The following is a 21,007-nucleotide window of genomic DNA, read 5'->3' as shown; positions in this document are numbered from 1 at the left end:
ATGACAGTAGTATAAATATACAAAAAAAGTGTCCTAAACCTGAATAAGCTTCAAAGCAATCAGAAACTGGTAGGAGCAAATCCCTATAGAAATACTGGTCATATAAACAATACTATATGTCACTGGAGAATTTCTTTGTCAGGACTTGTTATGTTGAAGGAAAGCTGACATTTGTTAGCAGGCTAGGTTTGACAAAAGCCTTTAGTCAGGTACTCTTTCCTGTAGTTGACACAGCACTACAGAGTTTTTTATCATGACTTGGCACTAAGATGTCTAGAAATCGGCATATCAGAAAATGTTCCAATTCACTTCAAGGAAAGCTCCAAGCAGGGGGGGGTGTGTGTGTAAGAAAAAAACCAATCAGTCATTAAGTAGGTTCTTGGTTTATTAGTCTGGATTCAGGACTGAAATTCCAAGTCAGATGCTGTTCTCTCATTAAGATATGCATTCTCCATCTTTGTACCTCTGCTGTAAAAGGTTTCCTTCCGTGTCTCCAGCACCTCTTCTTGTATTCACTTGGCTAAATAACAGAAAGTACCTGATTTCAATCTCTTGACTCTATTCAGCCAGAAATCTTCACAAAACTTGTAGGAATGTATTTCTGAGATCTTTACTCCTATTTGAAGTCCTATCTGTTTCTGGCAAAAATTAAATACTGCAGGAAATGGATAGACTGCTTAATGGACTGCTGGAGCAAACATGTAACCACAGAAGCCTCTTTTACAGCGTATACCCATTAGAGGATGCTTTAAGATTGTGGTGTCTGCATGTTTTAGAAAATCATAACTGTTCTCAATATTTAAACAAAAAAAACCAACCCACAACCACAGTGCATATTAATGAGACTTGAGATTGTTCTCATTATTTTAAGAATAAAATATTACTAAATTCTTACCTAAATTCTCATCAGCTGGTATGAAGACAAGTATAAACTGCAGTTCTGGTACTGTGATAAAAGCTCTCCTGGTCAAATAACATAACGCTATTCAGTCTTACATCATTACACCCATCAAGAAGATACAATAGCTCATCTTTCAATATACGTTTTTTACCTCCAGTGTCCTTTATGAGCCCACATGGCTCAAAAATGAAAACATGACAAATAAGATCATATGAAATTCAAATGGGCATTTTTTTAAAACTTTTTTTTCTGCCTTATTTCTCTCAATTTCCTAATCCCTAGATTTCAGTCATCCTCCTTTTTATATCAGCTCCCCAGTGGTGAAATATTAAAGATGCCAGATCTCTGACCTGGCATCTGGCTGAGCTGACTTGACATCAGAAAGTAACCGTAAATTCAACAGCAACAGCACCAAGTACAATTCACTGTTTATATAAGCAGACTGAGCTATACCAAACAACCTGAGCAACGGTTATATTTGAGTACTGAGCTAACGCAGTAATATTTTGTGCTATTTGTACTGTAAAGTTTGCATATATCATATAATCTGTAGCTAATGAACTATCAATAGATTACCCAGGAACAAGTATATTCCAGAAAAACAGTTTTCTAAGTTTCCTGCTCTGTCGTGCACTTTGATTTTTACAAGTGGAAATGTAGGAAAAAGAAATATCAACCTGCCTTGCAACTGCAGTACTGTTTCTGTGGGAAATTACAGCAAAGATACAGCCCAACCTTAACTCTGGGAAGCATACTTGGAACTGTAAGAACTTTCAAAGCCAACAGGGCACATTTGATCAATACCAGGTTATGTTTTATTACCTTCCTAGACTGTTTAGAGAGATACTTAATTTTGATCCACTGATCACCTTAAGGCATTTTTAAATTCCACAGCCTCTCTAAATGATGGTAGGAGAGTGTACATGCTTCACAAAGTTACACAAACTCACCTAAAAATTTCTTGGGAACATCCAGCTGCATATTCTTCTTTTGCCACAAAAAGATGCATGAACAATGTGTTCAAAGGCTAAAAAAAAAGAGGGATGAAAAATCTAAACACCATGCAGCTAATACTTATTAAGTCAACCCAAGTATTAATATCCACATTTATTTCCAATATATATGAACTGCACTCAGAATGAGTAACTTCACATATAAGTAACTTCAAAGCATGTGTGGCAAGGTATGTTATTAAAGGACTTTTTTTATATCACGATTTGTGCTTCTGTAGCAGTTTTGATTTACACTCAAGCTTACTATCGTTTGACTACAGTATATATACACATCATTTAATATTTAACAGTATTAATTCCAGATGAACAACATTTTAATTTAAACACATTAATTAAACAACTAAATCTTAACAACATTCGATTTAACATTTGACTGATAAAGACATTATTTCTAGGTTTAAAAAGACCAAAACCTCACATACTTCTCATATTCCTAAAATGCTTTTTCCTTAAAAGTAGTAAGAAAAGTGACAGCCTTAAGATTACATCATTAGACACATTTAAATATCCAGACAGAAATAGGGCAGACTAAAAGACATGTTTATCCTATATGCCTCCAGTTAACCTGACAAATACTTGCAAAGGAAAAACCCTTGTGCTGGAATGGGAAGTGTTATTAATTCAGCAGTTTTCCCTTACATATTCATTTCAAGGGCTGAGTCAATGAAGGTCTACCTATATATGAAATATTTCCACCTAAAAATATTTTAAATTGGAAAACTTGAAGTCTTCTGAATAGTTTAGTATTCAACTAAAATGTCATGGCTAGAGTCACCAATAAATTTCAGAAACTTTAGATTAAGAATGATTTTAATAGAGGTTGTAGTATATGGACCAGCACAAAGACAACAGGTTATTGTAATGAATAAACATCAAAAGCCATTTCTAAAAATGAGACTTTTTTGTTTATTTAAATGCAAAAGAAAAAAAAGGAAAGGAAAAAAAAAAAAGTTTTGTTCATGAGGTTGAAGAGGATGCCCTGGAGGCATGATCTGGTCTGTAACAGTTTAATAGTGATGGCAACCAGGCAATCTTGCAAAGCATCTTCACTAATTAATTCTGCGTAAAGTCAATTCCTAATTTAGACCTTTAAGCTATCTTATAATTTCTGTGCTCTAGGAAAAAGACCTCTCAAACTAGATTTTTTAAGAGATTCTAGTTTCAGAAGATCACAATTTTGTAAAGCACATCTGCACGGCTTTAACCTGCAGTTAACCAATGATATCGTCTAGTTAGAATAGGTTCAGTTGTTTTTTCAGTGCAGAAGTGTAAAATATGTTCTGATTCTTCTATATGTATTTTAGAAAACCTACATTCTAGAAAAAGAAGAGTTCTTCTGCTCCTTGTCAATGTTCCAAAGTACCTTTCATTCCTCTTTATGAGTAATAATTCCTAACATGCTCAAGCTCTTTTTTTTGGTCTTTTCTCTTTGTACACCCCTGCACTCTGAAGTCAGCTGCAGCTTTGCTGCAATAGATACTGTCAAGCAGAAGAGCTTGCGGAACTGACAGCACAGCAGAACCCAACAGGAGCAGCTGCACAGTGAATGAAGTGGTTGCGCCTGCAATATGCCTGTACAAAGTATTGTTCAAGTGACAAACAGATTACAAGACAATTATATGGTTTTTTCTGTACTCCCTTTGGCTGTAACAATTTTGTTTCTTTTAACAGCACAAAGCATTTTCAAATATACAATTGATGTATTTGTCAGTTTTTCTGTAAGCCATTGCTTAATGTCTCCCGGAACAACATTGGAAAACTGACGAACAAACTGTCTAGAAATAAGATGTTGGCAGTCCTGAAGTTAAGGCATGCGCTGCCTACCTTTTGAGTGCTTATGGTAAACATTTTTGATCTTTTCTCAACAATCACAGGATCAAGTTTGTAGCTGGACTTGGTGATAGGCAGCATTTGAATCCTAAATTTTCAATATCCTATTTCTAGTCCGTGACTCCGAGTAATTCTTGACCAAGGAGCCTGTATGAAAACCGCCACTACGACAGAATGGAGCGCAGCAATCTCTGTACCAGCACCCAACAAGCTTACTCCAGAAGCAAGACGTTCATGGCAGCACAGTTCTTCACCGAGTGTTAAGTCACCATCCCTCAAGCAGGGGTACACTCCCTGTCCCTTATACTTTCTCTGAAACAATTAAATTTGCGTTCAGTTCTATAAAATAGCAAAACTTTGTTCCAAAAGGTTAGAAATGAGGATTCCAGTTCCCTTACTGTGAGAAGCACCTTAGAGCAAGGACTCTACCTCAGGTAAATGTCCTGTTAGACAACAGCAGAGCTGGACAGGTTTTTGAGTGAAAAGTATTAGTGACAGCTATGATGTGCACTGCTCTCAATGCTAGTACAATGCATCAGACATGTTCTGCATGCGCCTGGCAAAGCAAGGAGTTGCATTCCCCAACTTCCTTACAGTTACTTTCAGTTACTGTAGTGGCAAAAGCACAGATAATTGTGAACTTCTGAGCACCTGGGGATTTAGTAAGGGATCTGATTATCACCTTCTGCCTGACTGCCTCAAATCTACCTAAAATAGATGTTAGATGCCTATGCATTTTTTTAATACCTGAGTCTTAAATGAACAACCAACTAAAAAAAAAAATCATCACACAGTTTACTTACAGTACATCTATTGTTAGCGTAGTTTTCATGTAAGAATGATTCCCAGTCAGACTGATCAGTGATATTCCAATTTGGATAGTCCAGAAAGACTGCGTGGGCTATAACCTCATTCTTCTCAGTGCAGAGTGTCAAAGCAAGATTTGCTTTTTCTCTGTAAGAACAATTCATTTTTGCAGAAGTTCAAGAAACTACATATAGAAAAGTGTCTGACTGTTAATTCAGGCTGTTAGAATAGCAAAATTAACCACATTCAAAACCCGGGATTGGGCCTCAATAAAACTTCATTATCCGCATCCTAACTTGACATTACTGCTTCAATGCCAAATACTTTCATGTATTCTGATATTAAAACAATTCACATAATCTTTCAAACCCTCCATTACTATGAATGCAAGGCACAAATGCTCCCTCTTCTTTGTATGTTCAGTCATACATCTATTTTTCCCCCCAAACACCTGATATCCAAAACCTTTGCCATTAAGCGGAAAACTAAATGACCCATAAGCATTTCACAGAGACTGTCTCTGCTGTTCATCACTGCACAGAAAGATGAACCTTCCTATCTTCATCACTGTATCCAGAGATGAAGATACAGTAACAGAAGCCTTCTACAACCACCCACATCCACTAAGGACATTGTCATGCAAGCAGCAAGGATACAGATGCCAAAACATGGAGAATATTAGGAATCTTGGGGGCATGAAAAGAAGAGGTGCATTGAAACATATTTTATGGCAGAGAGAGGCTGTCTCACAAGGTAGAATCAAGAGGCAAAAAAATCCTTTCATTAAGAGGAAACGGGAAGAGACAGAAAAGTTTTAGAAATACACAGGAAAAGAAAACAGAATGGTCACGGCCACACAGCAATTCAAAACCCTAGTCCCTGCTCCTCTACTTCTATCACTCTCCAACAGGTAAAAGGATTCTGTTAGATGGAGCAAACATTGGAATCTGATGGTTTCATCAGGTATTATTCAACAGTGTATCTTCCAAACTTTTATAAAAAGAAAGCTAGTATAATCAAATCTTGTCCACCATGCTGACAGCAGTGCTCCAAGCTTGCAGTCATGCATGTGTGACGCAGAGAAGAGATGGAAGCAAATTTTCTTTCCCTTTTTGTGAACAAAGTCATTATACCACACCATGTAAAGGCTCATAATGTTTTCTGCCATTTTAAATGTAAATTTCTTGACATTTCCTGCAAGAAAGGCAATATAATGTTCCTAAAACACTGTTACTTACAAGAGGTACGTGACATCAATCCTTCCAAAAACTACTTCTGTAAAATGGCTGAAGAGGCTGACAATATCTGAAATATCACGTGATTCTGTTCTTCTGGCACTGACCACTTCTGTATTTCCTCTTGAAGAAGTTACTGTAGTCATCTTACAAACTGCAACCAGAAAGAAAAACGTTGCTGTTCTGGTGGCTCCCACTGCAATCCACTGTTCAATGTAGTTACTTGAAATGGATTTTTATAAAAACTATTAAGTGCAATTTAGATGGATTTAAGTGCCTATTTCCTGTAGACCTCTACATAAATACGCACTGCCTGCATATACATACAGCACACAAACAGTGCACATGTAGAAATAGAGCAGGCAATCATCCCTATTGTATGTATTCCACATGCTACACTGCAAATAAATGTTTTTAATAGGATAAAAATTTCTTTTACATTTATTCATTTACAGGTGTTTGCATACTATTGATCAAGAACAGTGCCCATCATTAATAATTTCAAATTTAATAGCCATATGTCTACAGGGTTGGAAGGATCAGCTGCAAACAATCAGGATAAGAATGTCCTGGCAAAAGTAAACATCAATTTCAGGTGAGTAAAGTGTATTTTGTCCAAAACAGTTCCTCAGATTTCTTTTTAAGTCAAAGCTATACTTAAATTTCAGAAGGAACTGAAAGTTGTATAGTTCTCCTGCCCAGAATAAAAACATTTTTGGGTTCCACGTTCACAAAATTTGCTAGGTCCAAGTGATTTATTGACACACCTAGCAGTTTCAGAACATACAGGGGCTCACACCACCTGTGACTTTCAACTAACAGTTCATTATCTTTCAGCTGTGCTGCTACTCAAAAATGTTGTAGCCTGTCATGCTACAGTCAAGAATTAGGCATGTAAAACAAATAGACCAAACACAAAAATTTTCTGCAATTTCTTAAATATACTTGTGCAAAATACAGCATTACTAACTCAAAAAAAAAATCTAAATAACCAACATACCTAGACTAGCAGAACACTTTTACCGATCTACCAAACACAACAGCCATTTCTAACACTGGCTCCAAACCCAGATGTGATGCCCAATTATTAAGCTGCACAGATGCCAACTAAAATGGGATAACAAAGGAAACCTGGAAATTTTATACCTTTTACATACAAAGTCATGTGTACAGCTACATCTTTCGCACATGATTAAGACGTCATTATAAGTGACAGGACAAGTCTCAGCCATGCCTACATACATTCACAAAAAAATCCCAGAACCAACCTGAGGCAAAATGTTCTCTGCACATTTTAACATGTGCAGTTAGTGAACAGAATTGCGGTTAAGCAGAAAGAACCAGCTAGGCTACAGTGTACTTATTACTGCATACAACAATAACATCTACAAGGAAAAAAGCGATACAAGCTTACATAAGCAACTTATCAAGCATATCAATTTGCAAGATGAACATATTGCTTCATCGTGGAGCAGAAGGCAACTATACCCTGGGCTAAATGTCAGGGGATTCTTAAAAAGTGTAAAGAAAACGGCTGCACAATTCACTTAGATGTCTCACTATGGAACTGCAAACTGTGAGACTACTGAAATAGTTGGTTTTTACTAGTGTCAACTCCATGTATCAAAACAAGCAGGAATCTTAAAAGGTCATTAATGAGCTTAAGTCTAGCACTGGGATTTCTTCAGCTGAAGAAAACAGAATGCTACCTTTCGACAGTCAATTGTTTAACTTGAAAAAATAACACCTCTTCTGCACCAGCTCTCCCTAAAGGCCCTAGGCGCTCAGCCAGCAGCACCGCACGTTGCAAACGCACCCTTTCCCCAAGGGAACGCGCCTGCGCCCCGCAGCGGGGCAGCGGCAAAACGCGCGGGTCGAGAACCGCTCGCGCTCCGGGCCGGGGCACGCCGCGTGCCCGCTGCCTCCCAGCGCAACCCGCGCGCTCTGCCTTCCCGACCCGGCCGCAGCCGGCCGCGGGGCCGGGCTCCCCTCAGCGGCCGGCGGGAACCCGCCCGCGCAGCACCGCAGCGGAGCGCGGCCGGGCGGGGCCCCCTCGCCTCGCCTCGCCTGGCCGGAGCGCCCCCCTCGCCTGGCCGGAGCGCCCTCCCCCTCGCCTGGCCGGGGCGTTCGACCCTCACCGGCGCCGTCCGCCCCTCTCAGAAGCCCGCGGCACGCGCACTAACCCCCCCGGCCCGGGGCGCCCGCGCCCCCGCAGGCAGCCGGAGCCCGCCGAGCCCCAGGGGGCGTGGCCAGTGGGCGCGGGGACCGCTTCGGGGGCGCGGGGGCCGCGGCCGCACGCCACTCACCCGCTAGCGCGGAGCGGCCAGGCGCTGCCAGCCCGGCCGGCCCCAGCTCCGCCCGCCGCCTCCTTGCCGGCGTCGGGACGCGCCGCCGTTACTCCAGCAACGATGCGCGCCGGCGCTGCGTGGGGTCAGGGGTGACGGGCGGGGCTCGTGGGGACAGACGGCAAGATGGCGTCTACGGCGGCCGGCAAGCAGCGGATCCCCAAAGTGGCGAAGGTGCTCGGGAGGAGGCGGCGGGCACGCGGCTTGGGGGTGGCCCGGGGCGGTGGGCGCCCCGCGGCCCCCGGGGAGCAGGCAGAGCGCGCGGCCTGAGGGCCTCCGCCGCCGGGGAGGCCGCGGGTTCGCCTCCCCCCGGGCCCGGGCTGGAGCCGCGGGGTCCGGGCCAGCGCTGGCCGTAAGGAGCCCGTCGGTCTCGGGGCGCTCCGGGTCCCTCTTCGGTAAATAGTGAACGTGGGGAGCCCCCGGTGTCAGTGAATCATGGCGGGAGCCGCGGCGGAGGGGGTGTGTGTGTGAGTTTTGCAGTAGAACATGTGAGCCAAGCCCCCTTACTTTACAGGTGAAAAATAAAGCCCCTGCAGAAGTGCAGATCACAGCAGAACAGCTTTTAAGAGAAGCAAAAGAGAGAGAACTCGAACTTCTTCCCCCGCCCCCACAACAGAAGATCACAGATGTTGAAGAGCTAAATGACTATAAACTCCGGAAAAGGAAGGTAAAGGAAAAAGCCCAACCATAATCTTGATGCTTGTATAAACTGTGACAGTTTTATTGTCTTTGAAAGAAGATGTAATCTATATTACTTGTGGGTTTTCAGACGAATAGCAGTTCTTAGAAAACCCTAACATTTTCATAGACAATGCTACTTTAGTGCAAAAACTGTAAGTTGAATGTGGTGTTTAACATAAAATCTGGTAGTACGCGACATCTCACATGTGACCATGTTCAGTACATTCAGAATCATGTATATGGTTTATATGTGGTTTCATCACCGCTAATATCTGGCCAGCCAGCGTCACAGAACATTAGCAGGATTTACAGTAATGATGCTGGTTTTTCCACCTCAACTGTTGAAAAAACCACAGTATGTTTGCAAGTGATATTTCTGTTCTGTATGATTATGGCATAAGAACACAACTTTTTACGCTAATCATTAGGGTGATTGTCTTGAAACTTGACCATCTGACATGTGAGATATTGAGTATAGTTTTTTCTTCTTTATTTGAAAGAATTGCTTTGCTTATGTAAACTTTTCTATGGTTTTGTTCCATATTTTCCTGTGATAATTGCTGTTCTGGATCAACAAAGCAAACATATCCCTAACAGGGGACTTAAAATTGCCGAGCGCTGGCAGCGTTTAGATACAGACAGCATAGACTAGGGCTATCATTCCCTGAGGCATATATGCATATGTTCAGAACTAGCAACTGTTGTAGCACACCACAGCATCCCTGTACCAGCCCTGAGTGGGTGTTCATTTCCCTCCTTACCGTAGTGGCTAGCACTCCTCATGAAGACTTCGGGCCTTACTGTGCTGGATGCTGGCGTACCTCACTTGGGCACGTGCAGAGCAACTGGAGTCAGATGATCAGCACCGCAGCACTGCAAAAACAATGTTTGATGTTATCTTTTTTTCATCTCTCGTATGAATGGCAGTAAGGAGCCACCACGTTAACTGTGTTAAGCCATGTTTAGCCACGTGTTAAATACCAGTAGCATTGATCCTGACAATAGCCCGACACAAGACTGAAGATGCCCTCACAATTGCACTGAGCAGCAAAATTTGTCTAGCACATTTGATCCAGGGAGTATGAATAAGGCATCTTGCTTTAAAGAAGAGTTTAGAGCAATGATACATACAAGTCAAAGTGAATGAACTTGTGCAGGTGCATCCAAGTATATGCAATGTTTTCTGCAATGACTGGATTTCCTCTGTCCAAATAATGTTGTTATTGAAACATCAAGCAGGAGATTTTTTAAAAAGTAGTATTTTAGTGCTGTCAGTTATTACTCCATCAGTATTTCAGGTACAGGTTGCAGGAATTTCAGTTTAGTCCTGTTCTGTATGATCTATACTCCTAGCTTCTCTGTTACACTATTTTTAGAAAGTGTTCTATTGAGTATGATTTGTTACTACATCTGCATGGGGGTAAGACATTTGGAATTCATTCCAATAAAAATAATAATATTCTATAAGCCATGTTTAACAAGATTGGTTTGCACAAAGGAATTTCCTACTTACAAGATAATTTTCTCCTCAGACTTTCGAAGATAACATAAGAAAAAACAGGACTGTTATCAGTAACTGGATAAAGTACGCACAATGGGAGGAAAGCCTAAAAGAAATACAGAGGTAATTATGACGCATCTGCAGACGGCACTTATAAGTCTTCTAAGACACATGTTGACAAACACCATCAAAGTCTTGGAGGCACATTTATATAAGCAATTTACTTCTCTTTGATTTACAGAGCCCGTTCCATTTACGAGCGTGCTTTAGACGTAGACTACAGAAATGTCACACTCTGGCTGAAATATGCAGAAATGGAAATGAAGAACCGCCAGATTAATCATGCACGAAATATCTGGGATCGAGCCATTACCACTCTCCCCAGGGTGAACCAGTTCTGGTACGTTTGCAGAGGATGAAGCATTGCTTCTGGCCCCAAAGACTACAGATAATTTTTACATTTTGGTATCAAGCAAAAATGCATTGTTTTCTGTTTCTCCAAGTCTTCAGTCTAGTCGGGGGGGCGGGGGTGGGGAAGGAAGAAGGAAGGTTTATGTTTTGGAAAGGTTTTGTACTTTTCAAGTGGGAAGGGTTTTGGGAGAGAAGGGTGTTTGTGTGCCTGCATGCTGTCAATCATAATGGTATCTATAGGCATCTCGGGTCAGGTGGGGAATAGGTGAAGAAATCTCAGTAATGCTTTTATTAAGCACTCAAAAAATCCTCGTAATTTATGTGTTTACTATGTGATTGTAAAAACTTGATCTTGTTTTCTAAGGTATAAGTATACTTACATGGAAGAAATGTTGGGGAATGTTGCTGGATCACGTCAGGTGTTTGAACGTTGGATGGAGTGGCAACCGGAAGAGCAAGCTTGGCATTCCTACATTAATTTCGAGCTGAGATACAAAGAGGTGGACAGGGCACGTACCATTTATGAGAGATATATCCTTTTTAGTGCATTGTGACACCTGACAAAGTTTAAGCCTACATTTTTCATATCTTTCTTATCTGTTCTACCTCCAGCTGTGTCCCTGTGCTCCTTTTTATTGTGGTGTGTGGGGAGTAAGCCACTGTGGTGAGAGCCAGCAGTAGGTATTAAAAGCATGTTTAGTGTATGCCTCCAAATTCAATTAAGTGAATGTTCATCCTGCCACAGCAGTGTGTATTTAACAGTGCTCATGCTTCGAGCTTTTTTGAAGTTGTCATTTGTTTCACATTTCTCCTCCTTAAACTTCTCCCTGACTGTTGCCTGATTTTTATCCCTTCTTAATTTTTAAGTTCTCAGTAAGGCACAAAGCCTTTTCATGCTTAGAGCTGTTTTGTGTCGTCTTTGCAGTGGCATTTTTTGCATGTGCTGTCCTTGGGAGTTGTTTCGTGTAGTCCATGACCCTGTAATCACTGGGAAGAATGTAATTTGAAGGCTCCAGTTCAAATACCACTGTTTCTTTAACGTAGCTCTACTTGTTATTGTTCATCCTGATGTTAAGAACTGGATCAAGTATGCTCGCTTTGAAGAGAAGCACAGTTATTTTGCTCACGCAAGGAAAGTATATGAGAGGGCAGTGGAGTTCTTTGGAGAAGAACATATGGATGAACACTTGTATGTGGCTTTCGCAAAATTTGAGGAGAACCAGAAAGAAGTAAGACCATCTTGATAATACATCAGACTAATACTAACCGCCCCCACAAGATTTTCTTGAGTGTCAAACTCAAAGCCAGTTAATACTCACTGCAGTACTTATGTTTTTCTGCACCTTGTGAGATACTGTTATTGTAGTCTGAGTTAAGGAGACAGTTTTTTACTTAGCTTCTATTTGGCTTTTGTGACATCAAGGAAGTATGTTCTAAGAAAGGTATGCACCAAATCTGCCAAGCCTGAGAATAGCGTCATCAGATCAGTTACATATCCTCAAGATTTGTAAGTTTGAGATGATGTAGGCCTGCATGAAAGAAAATCAGAATTAGTTGTGTTTTTCCCAGACAGTCTCTTTTAAAGTGCCTAGGCCACTAAGAGATTGAAGATGTTCTGTGAACCCAAAACCATGGGCTCTTAAAAACATTTTAAATATTGCAAACCTGTAAATGAATAAGATGGTGGGGTTTGGTATTTACAGAATTCCTGCCTACCCCTCCCCTGCCCCCGCTTGGCTCTTGAGGGAGATCTGTGTCAGTCCTGTCCTAAAACAATCATTTCAGTTGAGATGTTCTATGATTCTGTGTTATATTGAATATTGTCAAAAGCTTGTGGAGAAATTATGGGGGAGGACAGGAGCTACTTTGTAAATATTACTCAAATGGTATTTAATATTTTCAGTTTGAAAGAGTAAGGGTGATCTACAAGTATGCCTTGGATAGAATTCCAAAACAGGAGGCCCAAAATCTCTTCAAGAATTACACCATCTTTGAGAAGAAGTTCGGAGACAGAAGGGGAATTGAAGACATCATTGTCAGCAAGAGGAGATTCCAGTATGAAGAGGAAGTGAAGGTATGCATTACAAATATCTTCTGGGCTCATCGTACATCCAGCTACTGCTTGAAGTATATGAGTGTCTCAGGATTATCGAGGATGATGAGTTTTATGTTACCGTTGATAACCCAAGAAAATACCAAGAGAATGCTGTTCTTCTTGGGGGCAGAATTTCATCCATGGGAGAGAGAACGATACTTGCACTCACTGCTTTTTGTTTCTGCATTCTGATGTAGATTGTGGAGCCAAAGTTTTTCATTTAACTCATAGCTCGATACCCTTCACAGTCATCTTGGGGGATAAAGCAGTTTAACTTGTAATGTACTTCACTTCTGTTATTCAGTAACCGTTACAGGACACCTCACCTGTGTGTAAATACCTTTGTGAGAGTACACCAATATACTATTCACCACATACTGCATATTTCATGATTTCCTCTTCCCTTCTCACAGTTCAGTTTGCCTTCACTTAAAGAACGTTTGTAGGTAAATTAAAAATAAATAAATGCGCTTTAACCCAAAAGCTCTAGCTTAAGCATACTTGAGACTGTCAGTTTCCATTAATATTCTGATGATCTATTTTAAGGAGAAATTCTGAATAAAACCTGTAAGTAAAGGAACATGGTCTGTTATTTGTAGTTACTGAAGTTTCTTTCCCTGCTTTTATCTTTCTGGAAGGCAAATCCACATAATTATGATGCATGGTTTGACTACCTGAGGTTAGTTGAAAGTGACGCAGATGCTGAGACTGTCAGAGAAGTGTATGAAAGAGCCATTGCCAATGTTCCCCCAATTCAAGAGAAAAGACACTGGAAAAGATACATCTATCTATGGATTAACTATGCATTATATGAAGAGCTGGAGGCAAAGGCAAGTAGTAAGAACTCATCTTTTTTCTTTCCCTCCCAAGTATTTTCCTTATATTAAATAGCTACAGATATTTTAATAAGAAAATGGAGAACTAAAAATACTATGTCTTACTTGTTTCAAGTAACTAGCTACAGGATTTTTCTTCCCCCCTTCATTTTTTCCTCCCATGCATAGGGGAAAAAATGTTTCAGTTTCACCCCAATTGATACAGAAGCACACAGATAACAAAAGCAGTAGGTCTTGCCAGCCCCATCTGAATTACCTGTTCCAGGCTGTTACCTGAACTCATGAAATAGTTTTGTATTTAACAGCTGTTTGTGAAGTTCTTTTGCAAAGCAGTCAGATCCTTGCTATAGTGGCCCTTTGAGGCTGTGTAAGTATTTCTTGTGTTATCAGTCATGTAACGTTAGAGCTGCTCTTTATTTCATAAAATTGTCTTGCAGTATACCTAGTCAGTGTCTCTTAAATGTAAAAAAAAAAAAGACTTTTTCCCCCAAAATGGGGACACTCCTGGTTTAATTATCTTAAGTCTTGCTGTTGAATATTGTTCTGAAAAGATGACTTACCAATTCTCAGATCTTAACCATCTTTGAATTGTGCACACTAAGTAGATAAGTACATTTATATCTCAAGTATATATGATTCTAAACAACTTGACTTAAAAATACTGCTGGACAGTTTTGCAATAATTGCACAGTGCAAAATGCAGTGTAATCTTAGCAGTGAGCAAAGTATTTATATGCCTGTTCTTACAGGATGCAGAGCGAACCAGACAGGTGTATCAGGCATGTGTCGAGCTCATTCCCCACAAGAAGGTATGGCTCCTCCAGAAGTATGTATTGAGTCTTGGATTAAAATTCTTGAGATAAGATCCTTTAGTTTTCTTTTCCCCCAAAGTTCAGGTGTGTAAGTATCTCCAAGCGGCTACTAGCACATTCATGAAGACTCTGCTCAGGACTTTAAACTTCCAGTTTCTCATAATGTCCATCTTCCAAAATTGCTAGATTTTTTTTTTTCTCAAGCTAAGGTGTTAGGTGGCTGTAATTTGTATCATCAGTGGGAAATAGCAGGCCACACGCTGATGTCGGATTTCCTCATACAAATGTGGTGCATCGGTTTCCCCAAGTATTCTCAAATTACTAAGTATGCTCTGAGAAGCTGAAATAACACGTAGCTGGAGGATAGTCCAGTACTACTAAGCAGCAAGGAAGAGCTCTTATCTATTCTTTACTTATGTATTTTCTTCCTCAGATTGAGTACTTTTACAGCTGCTCTGAGCCTAGTTGCTTGTAGCCTCTGTGGAATACTTACTACTCTATTTTATATGGGGTTAGCTGCTTCTGTAGCTACTGTCTCCAATTGTCTGCATGGCCCCAGCTAAGGGAGGTGCATTTGATAAACTGTCTCTCAGGTGTGTATTCCCTGTTACAGTCTGTCTTCCCAAGACTGATTTTCTTGGTTTTGTGGGGTATATTTTTCCCAGTGAGCTTTAACTAAAATATCTGTGTGGCCAAACCCTTAAAAACAATTGACTTTGCCATGGAATGTCAAGAAATCTTAATTCACGTACTTACTTTTCTAGTGTGTCATTAATCATGTCATCTGAGTATCAACTGTGTAGATTAGGATTAATCTGTAGTTTATTAAGAGTTTATTAGCTGACACTTGATTAAGTGATAGCTGATATTTTACCAGTCACTTGATTGGCTAAGGAGCCATTGTTGTTGTTTGAGAAGACTTCTGTCCTGGCCATTTTTGCTTTCATCTGTGGTGCAATATATTGTCCTGTTCTAGAGAGGTTGTTTTGGGATATGAACTCTCAACTTTTCAGCAGGAGAACACTGAGATCAAATGCAATTGACTGCAGTAGCAGTAACATCTTGTTTAGACATTGGATTTCTATATCATATGTATGGAGTGATTATTTTTTTAAGGAACCTGTACAGTATTATTTACTAGGATTCCAGCCTAAGCATCACGCTGTTCTTTTTCTTTCAGTTTACATTTGCCAAAATATGGTTGCTGTATGCACAGTTTGAAATACGCCAGAAAAATCTTCCACTTGCCAGAAGAGCTTTGGTAAGATTTTGTTAATTCCATAATTGACTTTACTAGCTAATAGTTAACAAGGGAACGCTATTAAAAGATGTTAAATTGTCCTTTATAAATTGCTGTTTTAATCCACTTAAATAAAGCATCCAAGAATTCTACAGGGACCAGTATTTACTGTCATGTATGATTTAAAAAGAAGCAGAGCTCGATATGATGAATTAGCCATGGGCAGAAATGAATGCAGCTTTCTCATTTCAGCTGACAAAACACACATCTGAATGCGAGAGTACCCAAATCAGCTTAGCGCACTTGGAAATTTTTAACTGCTGCTGATTTTTTTAAGTGATACTTGCACTAACAATAGCATTTTAAAAAAGAATTTTGAATAAATAGGAGTTTTTGACTTGGAAACTAAGACCTGCCGAGTAGAGTGTTTGAGTCCCTACTCCCAGGTTGCTCGTAGAAGTAATCATGGAGACATTGGGTGAGCTCAAGAGCTTCTGCACAAATTCACTATGCAAATGTCAGCATGTCAGAGAACAATGGAGTACGTTTTGGCAGCAAAACCTTTTGAAATTAAAACCTTTCTTTCAGTTCATATAGTCTGATAACCTCAGTGATAGCATTAGAAATTTTGAGAGGAATCTAGTGTTGGTAACAGTTGAGATTGTTTGACTTTACAGAGGAAACCGATGGGGTTTCCACCAAGCTTGTGGCCCAGCAGTGATGAGAGCATTAACGTGGCTGGCCTGTCTGTAGCCAATGCTGGGCCAAGTCTCCCCCAGTGTGCTAGCAAAGCTTTGTCTCTTGAGCCAAACTCCTGCCTGTGACCAGAAAAAAGTGAAGCAGAGGGGTTAAGTCCACTCTGAGACTTACTTCCTCCTGCAGGGGAAGACAACCATCTGCCCTGAAGCTTGCTGCTGGTCTAGCTTGGCTAAGATACCATTGCTTAACATCGCCATGGTCACCGGTCAGCACCCTACTTCTGGCTGCCTTTTTTTTAAGGCATAAATGTTACAGTAGATTCTGGGAAAAGGGTGCTTTGGCCTGTCTAGAAATACAAAGTTTCCTCAGTTTCTTTTAGGCTTCTCTCTTTGTGGTCTTTGTCCCTCTTGTTAATTTTTTTGACAGACTCTTTAGTAGGACACCTCTTTCTTGTTTTGGAAATCAGATTTTGCTGCTGCAGCCGTAATACTTTTTTGGACTGGACCCAGATTTGGCAAGCAGTTTCTTTCTTTCTTTTGTAATGAGTTGACTTTGAACCACCTCTCTGGGAAGAAGCTTTGCTCCTGTCCTGAGGTGAGGGTCCCATGCTGTCACCATGCAGAAGAGAAGGTCTGGCTTCTGATGCTGAAGCTCTCATCAGCATGGAGACAGCACCTTGCTCTGCCTTATTTTCACTGGCTGCAGATGGTGTGTGGGTTCTTTATGTTCCCTGGGTCCGAGGAGATGCTGGGAGGTGGAGGCAGGGGGTCGGCTGGAGTCTGTGCTGCTTAAGAAAATAGTAACGGGGGCAGGTGGGGAGGAAGTGAGCATATTTTGAAATAGAAGAGGCATTTGTAGAGCTGGAGGCCATAATGGTGACCAAATTGATATTCCCAAGTTGTGGTTTTCTCCATTTTTAATAAGTACCAAGATAATCAATGTGTAGGAAGGTTGTGCAGGAGAATTGTAGTAAGGAAATTTGATCTCAAATTATTTAACTAGCATTAGATTGGGGGAACAGAGGCTGTAGTGCTTAATAAATAATACTTTTCTACAGAAGTGACTCAAAGAGTAAAGCTCGATATATACCTGTTTCAGATATGCCCACTCTTAACCCTTGCTTTAAAAGATTTCCAAATTAAGAATCAGAAACTGCTCTCCCACAGCTTGGCACTGTGTCTGAGGATGGACAGTTTTCTTCAGATACTGAAGCATATCAAAAAGGAAATATCTTTTTAAAACATTATTGTCAGTCTATTCATTACCATAAGTCAGCAGGCAGGGACCGTGGACAATTCTCTATGCGATGATTAATAGCAGTGGTGGTCCAGGAGACAGTTTCTCTTGATACAATTTGTTTTCTAAGATACTTGGGAACTGTTTCCCTGAAAGACTGGTACAGACTGGTACTGTGCTTTCTTCAGCAAATTTTGATTGCATTCGATGAGCCAGGGTGAGTTTCAACTAATACTTTGTGGGGAATCCATGTTATGTACAAGTGTAACAAGTTAGAAGGTTTTCTGCTTTGGGAGTTTTTGTTGATGTTTATGGATGCACACTCATTTTGCAAACATTGGTTTTCAATGGTTCAATGGTTGGTTTTCATACTGGCTGTGACCAGAGTCTTAAAAAACAGACTCTGCTCAAAACTGAATTTTATTTCAAATACTGGAGACTAAACAGACGTTTAGAAAATAGTGTTAATTTTGGGGTTTTTTCCGTTGCAAAATCGTTATGTGGTTTTGGGGGTTGGTTTGTTTGTTTGTTTTCCTTTACAGGGGACATCCATAGGCAAATGTCCAAAAAACAAACTGTTTAAAGGTTATATTGAATTGGAGTTACAATTGCGAGAATTTGATCGTTGCCGAAAGCTGTATGAAAAATTCCTGGAGTTTGCACCGGAAAACTGCACATCGTGGATTAAATTTGCTGAACTAGAGACCATTCTTGGTGATATTGATAGAGCCCGTGCAATCTATGAGTTGGCTATTGGTCAGCCCCGGCTAGACATGCCAGAGGTAAGGGGGTAAATGAACTTAGTGGGCACAATTCTAAGCTATTTATTACACATTGTGGCTAATTAAAATGTAAATAATCTACCAGTTTGAGCAGAACTGCTTTACTGTGGTGACTTAGCCTGGGTCTCATTGATTTAGCATCTGCTTCTTAGAGTATGCAGGACTGTAAAACTCATGGTAAAACATGGAGGACGAAACATGCTTACAGGAGTGAGCTAAATGGATTATGTGCACAAGATCTGATATTGCTTAGTCGTAATCCTAACCCTTGTTCAGCCAATAAATACTCACTTTTTTCAGAGAACTTTCACATTTAGCCATGCTCTTCTTTCCCCCACTCACGCCCCACCCCACTCACCCCACCTCCATTATCTCAGTGTGCTGCAAACATCATGAGAGACTTCTCTTTTGTAGGTTCTTTGGAAATCCTACATTGACTTTGAAATTGAGCAAGAGGAGTATGAGAAAACAAGAAATCTTTACCGCAGATTACTTCAGCGGACACAGCATGTAAAGGTATGTGTGGCTACCCAGAACATAGAATTGGTCTTGAACCTGGTCCATGGTGGCTGGAAACCCTTGACTGCTTTGATTGTGTGGCTTTTTCAGCTCAGCAGTTTAGTCAGTTCAGTTCAGTCCCATGCCTGTGCCATGGAAAGGGGAAAGAAATTTCTGAATTGCTCATAACAGGCATATCTTACGTGAATGAAGGCTTTCCCAAGCAGCCCTCTTCCTGCTGAGTAGCTTTGGAATTTTGGTTGCAGAAGCATTGCAAGGAAGAAATAGTTGTGATTTTTCCAGTGTAGTTTGGTGCTGTCATAGCCGGATTTGTCATGACCCAAAACAACCGCAAGAAATTTTGTTGGCATGGCTTACAAGAGTATTCTGTCTTGCCAAAATGAGGCCAGTCTTACCTACAAAATTCAAGTCCGTTTCACATGTGTATCTGCTTATGAAAACGTACTTTTGACTTGCATTGCTGTTTGCCTTTTTGGCTGCTTTGGGTTTTTTTAAACTATAGCTTAGCTATCAGACTTCAGAATGGAGGTTACAGCTAGGTTTTGATTTGCTTCTACCACAGGTATGGATCAGCTTTGCACAGTTTGAGCTATCGGCAGGAAGGGAGGAGAGTTTGTCAAGATGCCGGCAGATTTATGAAGAGGCTAACAAGGCAATGCGAAACTGTGAGGAGAAAGAGGAGAGAGTCATGCTTCTGGAATCCTGGAGAAATTTTGAAGAGGAGTTTGGAACAGATACCACTAAAGAGAGGATAGATAAACTTATGCCTGAAAAAATAAAGAAGAGGAGAAAACTGCAGGCTGAAGATGGGGTAAGAGGAAAAATTATGCAAGGAATCACTTTGAATCTTTGGTGGCTTGGTGCTGGGGTCTGGTACACAAAACAAAATTGGCTATGATGGATACTGTAGCTGCATACCAGTTTTACTCCAGTAACTGAAAAAAAGTCTCGGCCTGCAATATGTGCTGTTGAGCGCCTTGCTCTGCAGCAGGCCAGGTGGACAGCTGATTCAAAGTGAAATACTTGTACCAAATGCGCAAGCTGCCTTTGCCTTAAACTCCTACTGTAGACAAATCGAAAGAGCTGTAGGCAGTACTGTGCAGATAGCGTTTGTTTCTTAACTTTGTTTGGGGAAGCTATAGCCAAGCTGTTCATCAAGTCTGCCTGCCCACTGTGCACAGCAGAAGTAGTTCTGTCTCACACCCATTCAGCTTACTGGTTTCAGCTGCTATGGATGGTCTAACAAACACTGATGTTAATTTTATCTCACTGTTACACTTATTAGAAGGACCTTCTAATAGCTAACGTTAACATGCAAATTGAACTTGCTTTGTCATATTTTTTTTTCCCTAGTCTGATGCTGGCTGGGAGGAATACTATGATTATATTTTCCCAGAAGATACTGCCAATCAGCCTAATCTCAAACTGCTTGCTATGGCTAAACTCTGGAAGAAACAGCAGCAAGAGAGTGAAGCTGCAGAGGTGGATCCAGACAAAGACATTGATGAAAGTCAGTCTTAGTACATTGCCTTTCCCTGCTCCTTTTCTTGGGTATTGTACAGTATTTTCACTGGTGATCAATAAATGTACTTGAAGGGTTTTACTATTAGTGACTTGAGACTTTGGGGGGTGGGGGGGGAGCACCATGTTGGAGTTGATTTGCTTTAATAGTCTTTTGGCTTCCAGAAATTGAAAGGAAAGGTCATGGGGCAAGTGCAGGAGTCTGGAGCTATTACCAATGATCTGAGAACTGGAAGAACTGGATGTTAGCTTTGGTTTTAGTACAAGGCCCATTGTTCTAAAGCTCCTACAAAATATCACTGTACTACTTACAGATATTAACATGCCAAGACAGTAAATCTGCTTTCTTTCATGAGAGAGCTGTCTAACCCTTCCTGATTGATTCTACCCCCCACCCCAAGTAATTCTGTAAAATAGGTGTTGAATATGAGGGTAGTAGAAAACAATAAATCCTCTTGACTGCAACCTGTTCAACTTTCTATCCAAGTAAGTTTTCGTTGCAGAAGACTGTTTAAGAGGGACAATAATAAGAGTTTCATATAC

General features: G+C 40.7%; 2 protein-coding genes across 2 annotated transcripts in view; one reads left to right on the top strand and one right to left on the bottom strand.

Moving 5' to 3' along the window:
* Positions 1–8,174, bottom strand: part of CFAP61 (cilia and flagella associated protein 61) — a 116,070-nt gene extending 107,896 nt beyond the window's left edge. The window contains 7 exon segments of the mRNA XM_037405413.1: positions 40–48; positions 710–715; positions 896–963; positions 1,852–1,928; positions 4,548–4,698; positions 5,790–5,940; positions 8,093–8,174. Of these exon segments, the coding sequence (XP_037261310.1) occupies positions 40–48; positions 710–715; positions 896–963; positions 1,852–1,928; positions 4,548–4,698; positions 5,790–5,932 (454 nt within the window). The 5' untranslated portion in view covers positions 5,933–5,940; positions 8,093–8,174.
* Positions 8,151–20,929, top strand: CRNKL1 (crooked neck pre-mRNA splicing factor 1). Its single transcript, XM_037405411.1, has 14 exons — positions 8,151–8,305; positions 8,646–8,798; positions 10,345–10,436; positions 10,555–10,713; positions 11,089–11,255; positions 11,775–11,953; positions 12,628–12,798; positions 13,458–13,649; positions 14,405–14,464; positions 15,648–15,728; positions 18,185–18,424; positions 18,839–18,940; positions 19,506–19,754; positions 20,297–20,929. Exons 1-14 carry the CDS (start codon positions 8,258–8,260, stop codon positions 20,462–20,464), a joined length of 2,061 nt encoding a protein of 686 aa, XP_037261308.1. The 5' UTR covers positions 8,151–8,257; the 3' UTR covers positions 20,465–20,929.
* The last annotated feature ends 78 nt before the right edge of the window (positions 20,930–21,007 follow it).

Source organism: Falco rusticolus, chromosome 12, assembly GCF_015220075.1.
Source record: "Falco rusticolus isolate bFalRus1 chromosome 12, bFalRus1.pri, whole genome shotgun sequence".
In the NCBI taxonomy this organism is placed as follows: domain Eukaryota; kingdom Metazoa; phylum Chordata; class Aves; order Falconiformes; family Falconidae; genus Falco; species Falco rusticolus.
The sequence above is the reverse complement of the archived record's forward strand: the minus strand, read 5'-3'. Positions and strand labels throughout refer to the sequence as shown.

Bases quoted from the DNA above. Each gene is read 5' to 3' on its own strand.
- CRNKL1 (XM_037405411.1), top strand. From the start codon at position 8,258: ATGGCGTCTACGGCGGCCGGCAAGCAGCGGATCCCCAAAGTGGCGAAG. The intron at 11,954-12,627 runs GTAAGACCATCT...TAATATTTTCAG, and splicing joins TTGAGGAGAACCAGAAAGAA to TTTGAAAGAGTAAGGGTGAT. The intron at 15,729-18,184 runs GTAAGATTTTGT...TTTCCTTTACAG, and splicing joins CACTTGCCAGAAGAGCTTTG to GGGACATCCATAGGCAAATG.